This window comes from Jaculus jaculus, chromosome 12, assembly GCF_020740685.1.
Source record: "Jaculus jaculus isolate mJacJac1 chromosome 12, mJacJac1.mat.Y.cur, whole genome shotgun sequence".
NCBI classification, from domain to species: Eukaryota; Metazoa; Chordata; class Mammalia; order Rodentia; family Dipodidae; genus Jaculus; species Jaculus jaculus.
The window spans coordinates 111,075,178-111,093,448 of NC_059113.1; the positions used below are offsets into that span (position 1 = coordinate 111,075,178).

Consider the following 18,271-nt stretch of genomic DNA (forward strand, 5'->3'; position numbering starts at 1 on the left):
AAAAGAAGGGAAGTATTTGAGCATAAGAGCACATAGGGAAGGTGGGGAGCACTGTGCGTGTTGCTGGGTTGCGGGTGGGCTACTTTGCCTGGCATGTGGGAGGGTAAATGGGGTGAGGTGACAAGATGCTTTAGGAGGGAAAAAGCAAGTGTTTTGAGATAATGCTATCCCTTAAGAAAGTAAATTGGCATAGTAAATTGTCCTTGCCTTAAACCACTTTCCTCAGAATTCCACCCACTCTGCCCTTCAGAGGAGATTTGGGGAGGGTTACGTGAAGTAGCAGCGTTCACTGACTGCTTAATCCTGACAATTTAGGTTAATGAATTTCCTTAAGCAGTTTAAAAGAGTGCATCTGTGTAGTTTGATTTAATTAGTTTCAACTCTAAAGTTTTCTTTTCAGAATACAAAAAGGAAGGATCATAACCACAGATCTAAAACTGAAACATGATGCAATAGTTAATTTCTTATTTCATCTAATTATAGCTTAGTATTATATATATATTTATTTATTTATTTATTTGAGAGTGACAGACATAGAGAGAAAGACAGATAGAGGGAGAGAAAGAATGGGCGCGCCAGGGCTTCCAGCCTCTGCAAACGAACTCCAGACGCGTGCGCCCCCTTGTGCATCTGGCTAACTTGGGACCTGGAGAACCGAGCCTCGAACCGGGGTCCTTAGGCTTCACAGGCAAGCGCTTAACCGCTAAGCCATCTCTCCAGCCCTAGTATTATATTTTAAAACCTTATTTTCCCCACTTTTTGGCAGAACTTATTAAACCAGTTTAAAACATGTGAAAGCCTATTTGTTTTTTTGTGTGTGGGGGTGAGGAAGAAGTTTATTTTGGCTTACAGGCTCAAGGGGGAAGCTACATGATGGCAGAGGAAGTGACAGCATGAGTAGAGGCTAGACATCACACCCTGGCCAAAATCAGGTGGACAATAGCAACAGGAGAATGTGCCAAACACTGGCATATGGAAACTGGCTATAACACCCATAAGTCGCCCCCAACAATACACTTTCTCCAAGAAGCGTTAATTCCCAAATCTCTATCAACTGGGAACTTAGCATTCAGAACACCTAAGTTTATGGGGGACACCTGAGTCAAACCACCACATTCCACCCCTGGTCCCCATAAACTGATAACCATACATGATATAAAATGCAATGCATTCATCCAACTTTAAAATTCCCCATAGTTTTTATCAATTCCAATGATGTTCATACATCCCCATAGTCCAAGATCTTTTAACAACCATAATACCAAAAAATAACCTCAAAAAACCCATAATGGCACAGAATAAATAAATTGGGCATAGCAAAGAAATATTCAGCCAATACAAGATTTAAAACAACCAGGGAAAACATCAAACTCTGTAGCTTCAAGTCCAACAAGTCTAGCCAGTGACAAATCTCCAAGTCTGATAATTCTAACCAGCAACAAGTCTCTGGAATTCCAATTCTGCCCCTCCAGCTAGGCTACTCACAGTCCTGGGAAACTTCATCCGGGGCAGTTCTTCTTGGCAGCCATCTCGTGGTCCTAGCATCTCCACTAGGTCTCCACTGCAACCCACGGTTCATCCTCACGGCCCCATGGGGTCTCCATGCAGGCATCCAGCAAACCTGCTTCACAACTGCCCATGAACATTTCCAAAACACAAGACTGTGTTGTAAACTCAATGACCCTCTCTTTCCTGCATTTCTTATACTCCACAATACCAAGTTGGTGCCAATTTGTTAATCCAGGTGGTAATGAAGCAGCCTTTGAAGAACAGGACACTCCTTGAGCACTCAGCTCCTCCAAAAGAGTGCATTCTTCCTGTTGCCCCAGTACAGGTCAGCTGGCCCAATCTCAATGGCTGTAATCTCTCAAACAGTTTGTGAGTTGGCAGCAATTTAAGCCCAAAGATTTCATTTTTTCTGTGCCACATCCCTCTGCTCACACCAGTTCATTTCTACACAAAGCACCCCTGCACAACTTCTCAGGACACGGGCATAACTGCAAGCTTTTCACACAAACCGCCTCTAGCCTGGTCCAAGCAACGCTCTTTCTCACCCTCATAAGTCAGTCCGCACAGTCCATAGTTCTTATTGCATTCGGGTCTTTCAACTCTGATCAGAATAGTCTATCAAGCTGCACTTACAGCACTTCTTAGGCCAAGGTTTCAAATCCTCCCACATTCCTCTTGAAAATCAGCTCCAAAAGGCCAAAGCCACAGTCAGACAGTGTCTAGCAGCAATCCCACTCCTCAGTACCAACATTACTGTTGCAGTTAGGTTTGCATTACTGGTAAAAATTGCCTGACCAAGAGCAGTTTATGAGAAAAGAAAAGGTTTATTTTGGCTTACAGACTCAAGGGGAACCTCCACGATGTCAAGGGAAAACGATGGCATGAGCAGAGGGTGGACATCAGGAACAGGAGAGTGTGCCAAACACTTGCAAGGGGAAACTGGTTATAACACCCATAAGCCTGCCCCCAACAATACACTGCCTCCAGAGGTGTTAATGCCCAAATCTCCATCAGCTGGGAACCTAGCACTCAGAACACTTAAATTTATGGGGACACCCAAATTAAACCATCACATTCATATTTGACAAAACTGTTGGGCTGGAGGGATGGCTTAGCAGTTAAGGCATTTGCCTGCAAAGCCAAAGGACCCAGGTTCGATTCCCCAAAACCCACGTTAGCAGCTGCACAAGGGGGCACAATCATCTGGAGTTCGCTTGCAGTGGCTGGAAGCCCTGGCGTGCCCATTTTCTCTCTCCCTCCCTCTTTCTCTGTCAAATAAATAAATAAAAATAAAATATTTTTTAAAACGACAACTGTTCTTAAATTTTGTATCTTCTTTTCCAAAATAGTCTCTGTGTGTAGGAAGGGCGTCCTGCTTTATTAGAATTCTTTTAAAAATGAAATTTATTCTTAGAAATGTTAATTATCACACATATGCTAAGTTTCTGTTGTGATTTAATATGTAGTTTAGTTAGTATGGGAGAGCATGCCTTTAATCCCAGAACTAAGGAGGCTGAAGTAGGAGGATCCCCATGAGTTTGAGGCAAGTTTGGGCTATAGTGTGAGTTCCAGATTATCCTGGGCTAGAGTGAGACTATTTCTTGAAAAATGAAAACTATAATAATAAGCAGTATAATCAATTATTAAATTCCAACTGTCATGAAAAATTTTATTTAACCAATTAACTATCGACAATGATAACTAATTTTCTGCCCTTTTAAGTTTATCACATTGTTTTAAAATAATTCTTAGCCCTTGTTTTGAAGGCCAGTCCTGTACCCCTCTGGGATCTCTCTGGTGTTGGGAACAGGTTTGGATTGACTTTCTGGAATGTACTCCATTCTGTGTCTAAGCATCTTTAATCTCTCAATTGCATCTGCTGTGTTTAGGAGTGAGCGAGCCAGATGGATCACTGCTCTGGGACACAGCAGCGGGAAACAGCCTCAGGACAGAACCTGTAAGTCCCCTGTTGGAGCAGCAATTCTGGAATTTGGAGGGGCTCTGCCCCCTGCTGGCCATGGGGTTGTTGATTGATGACACCACCTATCTATGTACTTGCTTCATAAGCTTTTCCTCTAAGGTTTCCCTCCTTGTCTTGGAACAGAACTTGTGTGATCCCTCTGCTTTGGAAGCCAGGGGGCATGGGTTCAAATACACAGTGCAGATACTAGATACATATGTTAACTCATTGCTTAGCCCTCCTAAGTATGCTTATCAGCCTTCAAGTCAGGAACCTATCATAGTCAGTGAGGTAAATAAATTACAACGGTAAACCCTCTGTGAACCATAGTGCTCTTAAAAGTTTTAGCTGTTATTAATTGGAAGTAGTTTCAAGATTAAGACTTCTGTATATCCACAGTTTGAATTTAAGCACACAAGCTAGTTCTTGTTGTTTACTATTGTTTGTTTGAGATAGGGTCTGGCTGGTCTGGAATTTAGTCTTGTAGACCAGGGAGGCCTCAAACTCATGGCAGGGCAATCTTCCTGCCTCAGCTTCCTGAGTGTTAGGATCATAGGTACGAACCACCCCACTAGTCTAAAATGTTTTGCTCTGAATTACACAATTACATACTTTCTGACCTTTTCAAGGTAACAGTGTTAAAAAGAAAAGGTACTGTATTCTTCCTGAGGGCTGGGGAACAGTGCAGTCCCAGTGTGCTTATCAAGTACTTTAGCTGTGATGTTGTCACGTTTTAGGATGGTTCTGATTGGAAGGTAAAGAACTAGGGAAGCAAAACTGATAATGTGAAGTACTTGAAAAACATGGCTACTGGAAGGATGGGGGGCATGTTGGACAAGAACTAGACATCACAGTATTGCATATCTTCTCATCAGTTGTATGATCTTGCAATATTGCTTCAATTTTCCCACTGCAGGGGCTGTTTGCTGTCCCAGTGTGTGTTTGTGTGTGTGTCCTAATGACTCCTGATCAAGGCTGCTTGTAAGGGTGTTCATGTACCCTTGAGTCCGAGTGCTAAAATCCCAAAGCTCACCCAAGCAAGAGATTTCCTTGAGTAGATGGATCTGCTTCCCAATGGAACCTGCCGTGTTTGGATAGTGCCAGCCAAAATTGCACAGAATCGTGTATGAATGTATTTAAAAGTTTTCTCTCTACCACTGGAGGCTCATTATGTTCCCTTTCCTCCTCAGCACTGACCCAGGTAGAAATCATGAGGTCATTTACTGCCAAGCAGCCTGATGAACTCTCCCTGCAGGTGGCAGATGTGGTCCTAATTTATCAACGGGTTGGAGATGGTAAGTGTGTGTGTTCTTAATGCTCCTGGTCTGACACTTGGGGAGCCATAGACCCAAGGAGTTACTTTGTCATATCTGCATCCCTACACCAAAGGTATCATTTGCACCCTTGTCTTGAAGCTGGCTTTACTTCATCCCTGTTCTTACCACTTCTCCTCTCCCCTGAGATTCCATCATCTCCTGAACCAGAAATTCTGGGAGCCCTAGCAGCTTACAGATTTGATCATCTGAAAACCTTTCCTTGCCTCTTTTTTAGGCATCATCCTTTAGTCTTCTTGACCTGATTGTAGTCCCAATTTGTTATTCAAAGGGAACTAACTATGAAACGTTCCCTTTCCTTCCCAGTAGTTCTATCTCAAAAGGTTCTTTACTATCAAACGAAAGATTTTTTTGTGACACTCCTCTCCAAAGCCTTCCCTTCCTCAGCTCAACCAGTTAGTTCAAATCCTCTCGCATTCTCCTCCCTTTTTGCCCAAGTTCAGTCCCTGGCATATTACATCCTCTTGAAATCACTTTGCCTGGCTCACCTCTGTCCATACTTTTTTTTCTGTTTATTTTATTTATTTATTTATTTCAGAACGACAAAGAGAGATTGAAAATGGGTACGCCAGGGCCTCCAGCCACTGCAAAGAAACTCCAGATGCCTGTGCCACCTTGTGCATCTGGCTTACATGGGGCCTGGGGAATGGAGCCTCAAATTGGGGTCCTTAGGCTTCACAGGCAAGCGCTTAACCACTAAGCCATCTCTCCAGCCCTCCCCCTTTTTTGGTTTTTCGAGGTTGTGTTTCACACTAGCTCAGGCTGACCTGGAATTCACTATGTACTCTTAGGGTGGCCTCGAACTCACAGCAATCCTCCTACCTCTGCCTCTGAGTGCTGGGATTAAAGGTGTGCCACGCCCAGTTTTTTTTTTTTTAAATATGAAAGAACAAGATTGAACATGCATGTGTGCATGCATGAGAAAAAGAATTGACACACCAGGGCCTCCAGCCCCTGCAATTGAGCTCCAGATGTGTGTGCCTCCTTGTGCACATGTGCAAACACTTTGTGCATCTGGCTTACTTAGGATCTGGAGAGTTGAACATGAGTCCTTAGGCTTTGCAGGCAGGCACCTTAACCTCTAAGCTATCTCTCCAGCCTTGTCTATACCTTTTAACATCCACAGTACCTAGCCCAGAGTGAGCTTGCCTCTGAGCTGGCATTTTCTCCTTGGAACTGGTGCATTAAAGATTCCTACAGATATTTCTTGCTAGATACAGACTGTTTTTCCTTACAGGCTGGTATGAGGGTGAACGACTTCGAGATGGAGAAAGAGGCTGGTTTCCAATGGAGTGTGCCAAGGAGATAACATGTCAAGCTACAATTGATAAGAATGTGGAGAGAATGGGACGTTTGCTGGGACTGGAGACCAACGTGTAACCTCTCAGATGATGGTGTTTTGTTACTGTGAGATTTGCACAGTAGAATGATGGGCTGCCTTTACTGTTAATTTTATCACAGTGTAAAAGAATGAAAACACTTGCCTGTAAGCTTGCCAAGTAGTTTTGTAATCTAGGGAGAGCTGCTACTAGATACAATTAGTTTACAAAGCTTGTTTTTTGCATAGCAATCTCTTTGAAAACCTCATTGGATCCTATTGAGCAGTCTACTTCAAGGATAGGGCAATCTCTGCTCCTTCTAGTTTCATTGCATTCTGGCATAAAAAAATGTAAGATGCTGTATTCTGGCTTTCTGGTTTCCATTCAGAATGTTAGTATTCCCCCCTAAAACATCTCCTTTGTATGGTTCCCACAGCATTATCAGTGTTTTTCTTTAAAGAATGTTCAATTTTGTAAATATATATATATATATATAGTCTAATTTGAAGACACTGATAGGGCTCACTAAGGCTGTCTAACCCTCTTTCCATGAATGGGAAGTTGACATTTTAATTTTGCCACCATTTTCCTCAAAAAGGAAAGTGGGATGTTTCATTTGTCTTTGTTAATCCATCTCAATTTTGGCCATATAGCCTAATATCCCTTTAAATACTATGAAATTTAGATGGCTCAATTATGTGAGATCAGCCTGAACATATTTAAATTCCCCAGTGACCTGATGAGAATCTGACGTGAGGCTGCTTTGCCTTCAATAACTCATGGTTGCTCACTGTTCCTACTTGTTTCCAAATAGGAAATGGCTCAACACATGCTAACCATCTCAAGGAAGACAAAATTAGTTTGGCTTCAGAAGCCCATGGTACCTACTTGCAATATTTTGACCTTAATAGAAATCCATTGTCATATTAAAAGCCCTGTGCACTGGGCTTGGATACAGATTTCTATAGAACATTATTTCTTCCACTAGTATAAGGAAAGACCAGTCAGTTCATAAAAAGCTAGTGAGGGCTCAGAATACAGGCAGGGGAGAAGTTATTTTTAGTGGCAGCTGTAATTCCTCTATTTTCGGCATGGGAGAAAATCTACATTATCCACTACTGGAGGGCTTTTATCTGTGTGCCAGGTCCTAAGTCCTGTCTGCTTAACAGGATATATGATTATAGAAGCCCAGTGAGATAAGTGAACTTGACCCACACACCCTGTGCCCAGAAGTAGTAAGCCAGAGTAAGGATCCTGGGGGGCTTCTCAACTTTGGGCTGCTCTTTAACCTGAGCATTTATTCTGCTTGCAAAAGACATTCCAGGCTCACTTCTTTGAGGTATAGGCAAGTATGTGAATGAAGAAATCACCATGGCCCATAGCAAGAGACGTCCCAGACCTGCAAAACAGGAAGTCTGCCTCCTCTTCCATGAAGTCAGACTTTTCAGAGGAAAGGTTAATGAGTTTACCTTTAATTTAATCTAGGAAGGTAAATCCCGTGCTTACAAGGAAGATTATGTTGTATTATTTTTTGATAACACCCATATAAAGCTAAAAAGCAACTGTATTACAGCATCCTGTGAACTTATGCGGAAGTGTTAAATAGTTTGGAAATATGTGCATCTTATGAATCAAAACCTTATTTAGCAGGCAGATTAATACTGTTAAGGGTATGGCTGTACAGCAACACATGTTTAACTTTCAGTGCTTCATTTCAACAGTGAATTATCTTCAGTGGGGCACAGTATTTTTTAAAACAAGTTTATTTTAGGTTCCTTCCCTAAATTGTAGTTTCACCTATACAAAACAAAAATGTTATTTTTATTTCAGTAAACTGAGTCTGCTTGTACACTCTCAACAAACTTTGTGAGTTTATAAAGATTTTTGTATATACTTTCTGTATTGATGAGTTTATTTTCTCCTAGTGTTAAGTTTACATTTTTTGAGATTCTTTTGTCGAAGTTAATTGTACTTGGAAGGTTATCTACAGCTAGCACTTTTTTTTTCTCCAAATCATTATAATCCTCCTCTCAAGAATACCCCACATATAGGTGAATCTATAAAGTTCATTATACCCCTATCATCAGTCAAGGATCCACAATACAGCAAGAATGCCTATAAAAAAAAAATTTCCAAGAATTATTCATTAAGCTTAGCTACAATGGACCTTATTCCTACTCAAGCTGTCATCAATAAAGGTAATAATAGTTCACTCAAGAGATACTGTACTCATTATAGTGAAACAGTTCCTTGAAAATACCTACCACACAAGTCAAATCAAAGAACTAGAAAAAAGGAAGGTACAATTAAAAGGTGCTCCTTCAAGCAGAACTGGCTGAATTCTATCACCCATAGTGAATACTGGTTTCTCCTGTGGCTTCCTCAATGCCAATGTTTTTCTTGTGCCCCTCACCTTCTGATGAACATGCAGGCTCTTGCCATGACTACCTAAAATTGTTCCTGCTTTCTTCTGGCACTGGAGTCAGTTGCTTAATTCTGCACTGTGCCAGCAAACTGAAGAGAAACACATCTGATCCTTTTCAATGTCAGGGAGCATAAGTAACTAAGGTCTGCATTTCAAAAATGAACAGTCCTCTCCCTTGTCACACATTTTAAGTCCATCATTTAGCATGAGGTGGAAACAACAAAAAGGCATGTGAGAAGAGGCATGTTACTCATCAAAGAAGTAAAAGTCAAAATGGAAAGGAATTAGAAATCCACATCCACAAAAAGTTAAAATGACCAAAACCAACTAAAGGTATGAAGTACTGACCAGAACACTGAACACCTGGACCCCTCACATGTTGGAAATGCAAACATGGTATAGCCACTTCTTAAAAGTTCGGCAGTTTCTTAAGCTGGGTGTGGTGGTGCATATCTTTAATCCCAGCACTCAGGAGGCAGAGGTGGGAGGATCACATGAGTTCAAGGCCATCCTGAGACTCCTTAGTGAATTCCAGGTCAGCCTGGACTAGAGTGAAACCCCACATCAAAAAATAAACCAAAAAAAAAAAAAAAAGTTGGCAGTTTCTTAAAAGACACACTGAAAAATATGATAGAGCAATCAAGTCACATTTGCACCCCTTCTTCCCTGAGCCTTGTTGGGTGTGCTTTAAGTGAGCTTTCAGCAGCTTCAGGATTTCTGCTTGGTGTGTTTTGAGTATCCTCAGTGGCCCAGGGTGTCAGGCTTCCTGTGGAAGCAGCACTCTTGTTCATCTTGCCAGTTCCTCTAGCTTTACCTGGGCCCTATATACTATACTCTTGAATTGGTTACATAATTATGTAAAATACCTTAAAACTTTGAAAAAATATGTCAATATATCAAAATGTAACAATGGTAACATTCGTATGTTGAATTTCCAAATAGTTTCTGGGCTGGAGAGATGGTTTAGAGGTTAAAGTTACTTGCTTGCAAATATTTTCCAATGAAGATGTATTGTTTTAAAATCAGAAAAAAAAATGCCATTAAAAACTGAGCATTATTAAAAATACTTGGATAGACAACCTGATTATATCTACTTAAAAATAAATAAAAGCTCGGCACAAAGAATGAAAGAAAAAAATTTAGTGAATAGGTGCATGAATACTAATACAAATGCAAGGTTTCTGTAATAACCTTAAGAGTGGACTGTTTTACATACAGCAGAAATAAGAGAATAACTTGGAATTAACTGATTAACATATAGATGCTTCCCAAAGAAACAAATCCAATACACAATGCATTTCAAACATTATTCAGTGGTTTATGCCATTATTTGATTCCCACAAGGTGTGTTTTGACAACAGGATTTCCCTTCTTGATGTCCTATTTATTAAAACCACCATCGAACAAATTCTTTAGGGAGATAATTCATTTTCCATATAGCAGTGCCTTATTTTGTAAACAAAAACCCTCACATTGTCATCTTTGATATTTTCATCTGAGTAGCTATATAGTAGGTGTAAAATGGAGGTAATCATTAACTGCTTTGGATCTCTGTAAACGTCTCATCTACTAAGCAGATACTTCAACATTTCTCCCATTCACAATGTATGCTTACAAACATGGGACAAGCTAATTTTTTAACAGAATCTTTTCAGACCATTTTGGCCAAATGACTATGAACTTTAAGTAGTAAAAACCAACTAGGGCTAGAGAGATGGCTTAGCAGTTAAGGCACTTGCAATGCAAAGCCAAAGGAGCCACCTAGGTTCGATTTCCCAGGACCCATGTAATTAAAAAAAAAAAAAAAAAAGCAAAAATTATAAATACTCTTGAATTTAGGGGCAACACAGATATGCTGCAACATTATGACCTGACTGCAAAAATTAAGACACACTAATTTTTGAGACCAGCTAAAAGATTTATAGAACATAGTACATTTAAATCCTCACACACAATGGAGACATCCTTAAAGAAATGGAGCAGCCCCTGGTCCACTAGTGTTAGCAAATCCATCTTGACATAGACCTTATATCCAGGTCACTGATAATACCCATAATCTTTTAGTTTCCTTGAATTTATTAAAAGACAGTAAATTTTCATTTTTAAGAGTACAGTAGAGGGCTTAAGATTCTTTTGGCGAGCTGGAGAGATGGCTTAGCGGTTAAGCACTTGCCTGTGAAGCCTAAGGACCCCGGTTCAAGGCTCGGTTCCCCAGGTCCCACGTTAGCCAGATGCACAAGGGGGCGCACATGTCTGGAGTTTGTTTGCAGAGGCTGGAAGCCCTGGCGTGCCCATTCTCTCTCTCTCTCCCTCTATCTGTCTTTCTCTCTGTGTCTGTCGTTCTCAAATAAATAAAAAATTAAAAAAAAAAAGATTCTTTTTGCAATATGCCCAGTATTATCTCTTACACCTTCACACATAAAGGTCGAAACCATTTTAGCACATCATAGAACGCAGAAAAAGACCTTACACTCAACATGGGTACCGTAGATGTCAGTTTTGCCAGAGTAAAACATACTAAAAGTAACTTAAAGACTAGACATATTACATTAAAATAAGTTCAAGAGTTCGTTAATTCTGCAGCACAACATTATCAAAGACTTTGGTGAGTTCCATTTTTCCAGTGAACCAACCTCAGTATGATTCTGTTCCCTTTGGAGTTTAAGTTGGCCACAGCTCCAGATACCAGATTTAGATGAGACAATGCCCAAAGAGAACAGAGTTTATACCTTTAAGTCTATTAGTAAGAAAAATCTTTCTCAGATACGCTCTCAAAGGTTCAGTCACCATTAAAGAAAACAGAATTGTGTACCCATACCTCACTAATTACTTAAGACATAGTTGGCTTAACAGCACCATGGTAACACTAAACTACACAGACATGGGACACTAGATCAAAAAACCAAGAAAGGAGAGACAAAACAGCTAGTGGAAAGCAATCAATAGCGATTGTCACAATCTGAGCTGACAACAAAGTACATTTCATTACATTAGGTTCTACTGAGGAAGTAGAAAGCATTGAAAAATGTCTCACAGGGCTGGGGAAGTAGCTCAGACAAAGTATAGCATGTGTCTAGCATGCATGAGGCCCTCAGCAGAATCCTTGGTGATAAATTCTTATACTTGAAAAACATTTCGGGGGGGGAGGGTGAGGTGGGGAACAGTAATGAAGACTCAGTGAGGACTGTATGTACCAGGCACTAGTCTGCTGTCACATATTAACATATTTAAGTCACATTAACATGTTTAAGACTCACAACTGTTACTGGTATTTCTGGCAAGAAAAAAACAGTCATTTATTAGGTAACAGAGCTGAGAATGGGATATAAGTCACCAGGCTCCAGACTCAGGTGCTACATTACTCTACTCAGAGCAATGAAAAAGGGATATACATTTATTATAAAAAGAAAAAAAAATAATAAAGTTAAAAAAATTGAACTAGTAGAACTACAGAAACCAAGCCAAAAATTAGCTGGGATTTATACAGTGTACATTTTATTAAATACCATGTTTCATTACAACATGTTTACTTATGACAGACATTTCCTTTTGTGGGTGTATTCAAATTCTTAACTTCACAGTTTTTTGGCTAACCATTCCATCTTTACTGGCTCTAAACTTAGTCATCATGGTCAGAAAATTAATTTTTGCATAATGGAACAAAAGAACTGCTCAATGGTACTATACTAAATACAGAGAGGAATCCTCTAAGTGCGGGCATATCTACAATAGAGTACATGATCAGACAACATATTGCTTTAATGGTGAATTTACAACAGCTACGGATAATACTGTTTTCGCCATGCACATGAACTCTTTACTACCCACTGAACTATCTTACACACAAAGGTAAGTCACATCCCAGGGTTTGGCATTTTGCCAAAAACTTAAAAATGAATAAAATGGGTGTCAAATTGGCCTGTTTGATCACCACGGCAAAGCCGTCAGCTGTAATAACCGTCCTGAAGTTGTGGAGGCAAGTTCCTGGGAGTTGCCTTTTCCTGTGTTTTGATCAAGTCTATAATGGCTGAGAGCACTGCACAGTCTCTGGACTTAGTGTCTTTCCAGTCGACAGGGTGAGGACTTTCAATCTTCTCTTGCAGAAGGATATCCAGTTCCTTTCTTAACTCCTAAGGTTGAAAAAGTTGTACATGTTCATCACAAACGTATCAATCACCCAATAATATAAAAGATACAGATGACTTTAGCTGTGACAAGGATTTCACAATAGTTCAGGAAAGTGAAATATTTACAGAGCAACAAACTAACAGTGGTTTAAAAAATTCAATTTAAGTCATTTCAACTAGTCTATTATTACAACCTCATAAACAATTAGGAAAACTATGAATCTATTTGTTACAATGATTTGCTCTGTTGAAACAGATGAAGAATTGTTTATGGATAATCACAAGGCCATATGTTCACTTGTATCAATACACAATCATTGTAGTATCAGTCACCTTAACAAGATGGGCAATTCTTGCTGGAGACTGGAACACAATCCATTCATCTACGGCAATAGTCTCTTGATCGTTATCCTTCTGGATGGAGATATCACCCCCAAAGAACAACAGGCAGTATGGGGAAACTTCTGTGCAGTCATACAAGTAGATCTGTAGGGAGAAGTAAACAAACACATTTGGAGTCTGAAAAGATATTATCATGTCAGTTCAACAATACCACAGGTATTAATCTTCCTAGTTTTCTTCCATCATAGGTATATAAACTGGCTAGTACTATTAATATCAGCTCAAATTATACTCAGAGAACAAAGATTTTATATTTATATTTTAAAGTCTGTTCTGTTCATTGAACCAAGTGTTTTCTGTATCAAAATCAAAATGCTAATATACCTAAATTATTTTACCTATATTTCCAATACATTAAAAACAAATAGAATTCCACTTAATATTCTGATAATAAAGTGTATTGCCAAGCCAATAAGTTTTATACAATGCAAACTCCACCAGGATTACAAAAAAGCAGTTCCTGAAAGACAGTCATGCAAACTAAGTAACTGGCCAGTTTCATAAAGTTACATAGCAATCCTAAAATATATGTAAGTTAAAAATGTACGCTTATCTGCTTACTGTAAAAAGTTCTAAGTTATGCCAGGAAAAGGAAGCTAAAAAGTGTTAACACTAAAACACTAAAGCCAAGACTTGTTACTCCAATGCAGACTTACACTACTCGTCCTCATCTTCAGGTGGTACATGAGCCAGTTGTAGTGGAAGTCCGTCTGCTCCACATTCACAGACTTTGGATGAAGAGCAACCAGGCCATCGGACTTTGTGTGAACTTTCACCCTTTAGAAAAGTTCACATTCAATTCATTAGAAAGAAGCTTTCTTGATTACCCCTCCTATTTCAAATACAAATCTGGCCAGGCAGGCAGAATGGCATATGCCTTTAATCCCTGCACTTGAGAAAAAAAAGAAAGAAAAGAAGAAAAGAAAAGAAAAGAAAAGAAAAGAAAAGAAAAGAAAAGAAAAGAAAAGAAAAGAAAAGAAAAGAAAAGAAAAGAAAAGAAAAGAAAAGAAAAGAAAAGAAAACAAAACAAAACAAAACAAAACAAAACAAAACAAAAAAAAGGGACTAGAGTGATGGCGTAGTGGTTAAGGCAAATTGCCTGTGAAGCTAAGGACACATGTTTGACTCTCCAGGTCCCACATAACCCAGACACAAAATGACACAAGAATGCAAGGCTGCACATGCACACAAGGGAGTGCACATATCTGGAATTCAACTGCAGGGGCTGGAGGCCCTGGTGCGCCAATTCTCTCTCTTACTCTATCTCATTTAAGAAAAAAAAGGTTGGGCATATTGTTGCAAGCCTTTAATCCCAGCAATTGGGAGGGAAAATGCAGGAGGATTGCTGTGAGTTTGAGGCAAGCCTGGGACTACATAGTAAATTCCAGGTCAGCCTGGGCTAGAGAGAGACCCTACCTCAAAAAAAAAACAAATAAAGAAAAAACAACAAAAACCTATTATTTTGAAGGTTTAGTAAAAAGCAAACCCAGGAATCCCAAAACTCCATGTGTTCAGAGTAAATTTAATTTAATTCATATGTGGAGAAAGTAAAACACATGAAAAATAATCATTTATGTCTCAATATTCTAAATCATAACAACTAATTCTCATACAAGTATAATTAGAAAACAATAACAGACTATTCTTCTTAATATATATTAGAGCAGTTATGCGTAAAGAACAGAACATGTGAAACAATTACTAAGGGAATTCTGAAAGAATAACCTCTATATATCATAATAATGAAAAACAGACCTCAATTTATACACTAAACTTATGACTGAAATGACCAATTAAAATCTGTTAAAGATCATGTGTGAAACCAAATGAAAATTTAAAACTTAAGACTTTTTTTTAGGTTGGGGAGATAGCTCAGTGGTTAAAGGCACTTGCTTGCAAAGCCCAAGGGCCCAGTTTTAATTACCCAGTGCCCATGTAAAGCCAGAGGCACATGTGTCTGGAATTCCATTTGCAGTGTCAGGATACCCTAACACACCTATTCTCTTTCCCTCCCTCTCTTTTACTCTCTGTAAATAAATAATATTAAAAAGAAAGTTTTGTTGAACAAGGACTTTTGTTTAAATTGTTTTAAAACAACCTATTTTAAAATGTTTCAAATGGCTTCACATTTATTCAAATTTACTAGTCTCAAAATAGGCGTATTTGGAACAAATACATTTTGTCAAAGCTTAGTTCTATCTTTTAATTTTTATAGTTTTTTTTTTCTTTGACAGTCATATTACCTTCATCTGAATTCATAAGAACCTTTAATAATACCCATTAGGAAAATGTTGGTTCATTTTTAAATAATAATGTTAATTTCATATTATACACAAATACATAGTAATTCATCAGCCCTTCCCACTTGTTCTTCAGAGTATTTTTAAAGATCTGAAAATTCATAATACAACAAAATCATAATCAGTTATAACTCATTATTCAGAATAAAACCATAAATATTTTCTTCCTCACCCTATAGTCAATCTAACCAGTGCCAATCTGCAATAATACAGGAGAAGTTGGCACATTTCTGACAGAACTGGGTTAATTCTTAACTGTGTGGAACTGCCCCATACATTACAGAACATTTAACAGCATTTAGCTTCTCTCCAGGCATTGCTTAATATTCCCTGGGTGAAAAATCACCTCACTATACCCTAGAACAGTGAATATTGATATAGCCTGGCTGCTTGTGTATTATTAACATTTACAATGACAGAGCAACCAACATTTTCATTAACTTCAAGTCTAATATTTTACTATGCAATGTTCATTAAAATCATTAATTGAGCTGGGCGTGGTGGTGCACGCCTTTAATCCCAGCACTCGGGAGGCAGAGGTAGGAGGATCACCATGAGGCAACCCTGAGACTACAGAGTTAATTCCAGGTCAGCCTGAACCAGAGTAAGACCCTACCTTGAAAAACCAAAAAAATAAATAAATAAATAAAAAAAAAAAATTCATTCATTGTACCATTATGAGTAGACACATATGTATGCTGTTTGTAATACAGATGTGAAAAATAGTTGGAATTACTTCCAAAGATATGGTTCTCAAATTAAGATGTGTATCCATCAATGCACTGAATTCTGATATATAACTGAACATCTTCCAAAAGGGTGACAGTACTCTATTTACCAAAGACTTACTTTCTCTGTAAACTACCTGAATGTACATTTTCTTTACAGAAACATGCCATGTTATCTCCACTAGTACTGAGGCTATTTGTATATATATTTGTTATACTTCTCAAAATAGTTAAATTACAATTATATTTGAATACCAATTAAAAAGTATCTATTTTATGGGCTGGAGAGATGGCTTAGTGGTTAAGCGCTTGCCTGTGAAGCCTAAAGACCCCAGTTCGAGGATCGATTCCCCAGGTCCCACGTTAGCCAGATGCACAAGGGGGCGCACGCGTCTGGAGTTCGTTTGCAGTGGCTGGAGGCCCTGGCACGCCCATTCTCTCTCTCTCCCTCTATCTGTCTTTCTCTCTATGTCTGTCGCTCTCAAATAAATAAATAAATAATGAACAACAAAAAAGTATTTTATAAAATAAAAATTTGAAACAAAAATCTACTCAAATCAATGTTTGCTCAGTCACTTCTCTCTTTCTCTGTGTGTGCACAAATGTGTGCCCTGTGCATTTGAAGTCTAGAGAACACTGGGTCAACTCTATGCATGTTTCCTTAGGATGAAGTCTACTCTCTGATTCTAGAGTTGCTATTTTGGCAAGCCATTGTGATTCTCTGCCTTTTGCTCCCCACAGATGTGCAAGGCCACACACTGCTGTTTATGAAAACCAGGCAGCCTCAGATCCTCAATCTTGCATGGTAAGTGCTCTTACCAGCCAAGCCATGTCACTAATTCCTCAGTTACTCCTTTACTGGTTTTCTTAATATTTATACTAGTTATCATATTTTAATAACATTATAATAAATAGGAGATCTGCCAGGTGACTACAAAACTGTGTTTTGAGAGACAAATGCTTATGCTAAAGAGTTAACATGCAACTAAATAATTAAAATTCAAGAGGAATATGGCCAAATAGAGTTAAGAACAAATTTACAATTATTATGATACAGGATTTTCAAAGTTTAAGGATGGAATTGCAAGTAACCTATAATAATCTTCAATGCTTACATTTTCCTTTTTTTACCCACATTTAGCCGAATTTTAGCAACTTTTGGGTATAAGCCAGCACAGATGACAGCTTTAATTATCTTCTCATTATCTATTGGGAGTGCAAAGATTTGATTTAAAAAACGTAAAATACTGAGATAATGAACAATGGCAAGTTATTTACTTACACTGTGTTTTCTACCTTACCTGAATTTATATTAGACTTTGGATCTTTAGGATTTCTACTGCTTACAAATCCAGCTCCAAGAAGATGCTCAGCAAACTGTCCCTTCATGTTATGTAGCATCTAGGGAGCAATAGTAACAAACAGATCTAGAGCATGTGTCACACACAGCCTCAGGAAGCATACATGTAGGTCCTATCTAGCTTTAAGCTTTTCTGCTTTATGAGGACATTTGTACAGAGGGTCAGCAAACAACAAAGTCACATTCTTTGAACACAAAACATTTCAGGATTACAGCCATATTTATGTGTCTATATATTATCTGTGGTTGTTTGATGCTGTTATGGCAGAGAGATATGTCTGAAATATAGATGGCCTGCAAGTCTAAAATAAATTACTATTCATAACAAAACCCAGCCCCTACCCAAATATCTACATTTCTTGTACCAGCATTAACTATTGCTTACACATTGGCACATAAACTTTTTTTTTTTTAAACAGAAACTGTTGAATCAAAATGATGTGTAACTTGGTATAAAGCATTCAAGGAAAAGTGCTAATTATGAAACTTCCCTCTCAAATCTTCAACAATGACATAAGTTTTTTTAAAGTATTTTATTTTTATTTATTTATTTGGCAGAGAAAGAGGGAGAGAATGAATGGGTGTACCAGGGCCTCCAGCCACTGCAAATGAACTCCATGTGTGCTCCGCTTCCCCCCTGCCCCCGCCCCGTGCATCTGGCTAATGTGGGTCTTGGGGAATCAAACCAGGGTCCTTTGGCTTTGCAGGCAAAAGCCTTAACCATTAAGCCATCCCTCCAGCACAACATCAGTTTTTATTTAAAGTTTATTCAATTATTTGAGAAAGAGGGAGGGAGAGAAGGAGGGG

At 38.8% G+C, this 18,271-nt stretch overlaps 2 protein-coding genes across 2 annotated transcripts in view; one reads left to right on the forward strand and one right to left on the reverse strand.

The window, feature by feature from the left end:
* Positions 1–6,262, forward strand: part of Arhgef26 (Rho guanine nucleotide exchange factor 26) — a 107,674-nt gene extending 101,412 nt beyond the window's left edge. The window contains exons 12-14 of the mRNA XM_004655927.2: positions 3,399–3,466; positions 4,660–4,764; positions 6,041–6,262. Coding sequence (XP_004655984.2) covers positions 3,399–3,466; positions 4,660–4,764; positions 6,041–6,183 — 316 coding nt within the window. The 3' untranslated portion in view covers positions 6,184–6,262. The remainder of the gene's footprint in view (positions 1–3,398; positions 3,467–4,659; positions 4,765–6,040) is intronic.
* A 5,758-nt stretch (positions 6,263–12,020) lies between these two features.
* Positions 12,021–18,271, reverse strand: part of Dhx36 (DEAH-box helicase 36) — a 35,272-nt gene continuing 29,021 nt past the window's right edge. Inside the window, exons 21-25 of the mRNA XM_045131037.1 lie at positions 17,406–17,505; positions 17,220–17,310; positions 13,733–13,853; positions 13,008–13,160; positions 12,021–12,677 (exon numbers count right to left, since the gene is read on the reverse strand). Coding sequence (XP_044986972.1) covers positions 12,492–12,677; positions 13,008–13,160; positions 13,733–13,853; positions 17,220–17,310; positions 17,406–17,505 — 651 coding nt within the window. The 3' untranslated portion in view covers positions 12,021–12,491. The remainder of the gene's footprint in view (positions 12,678–13,007; positions 13,161–13,732; positions 13,854–17,219; positions 17,311–17,405; positions 17,506–18,271) is intronic.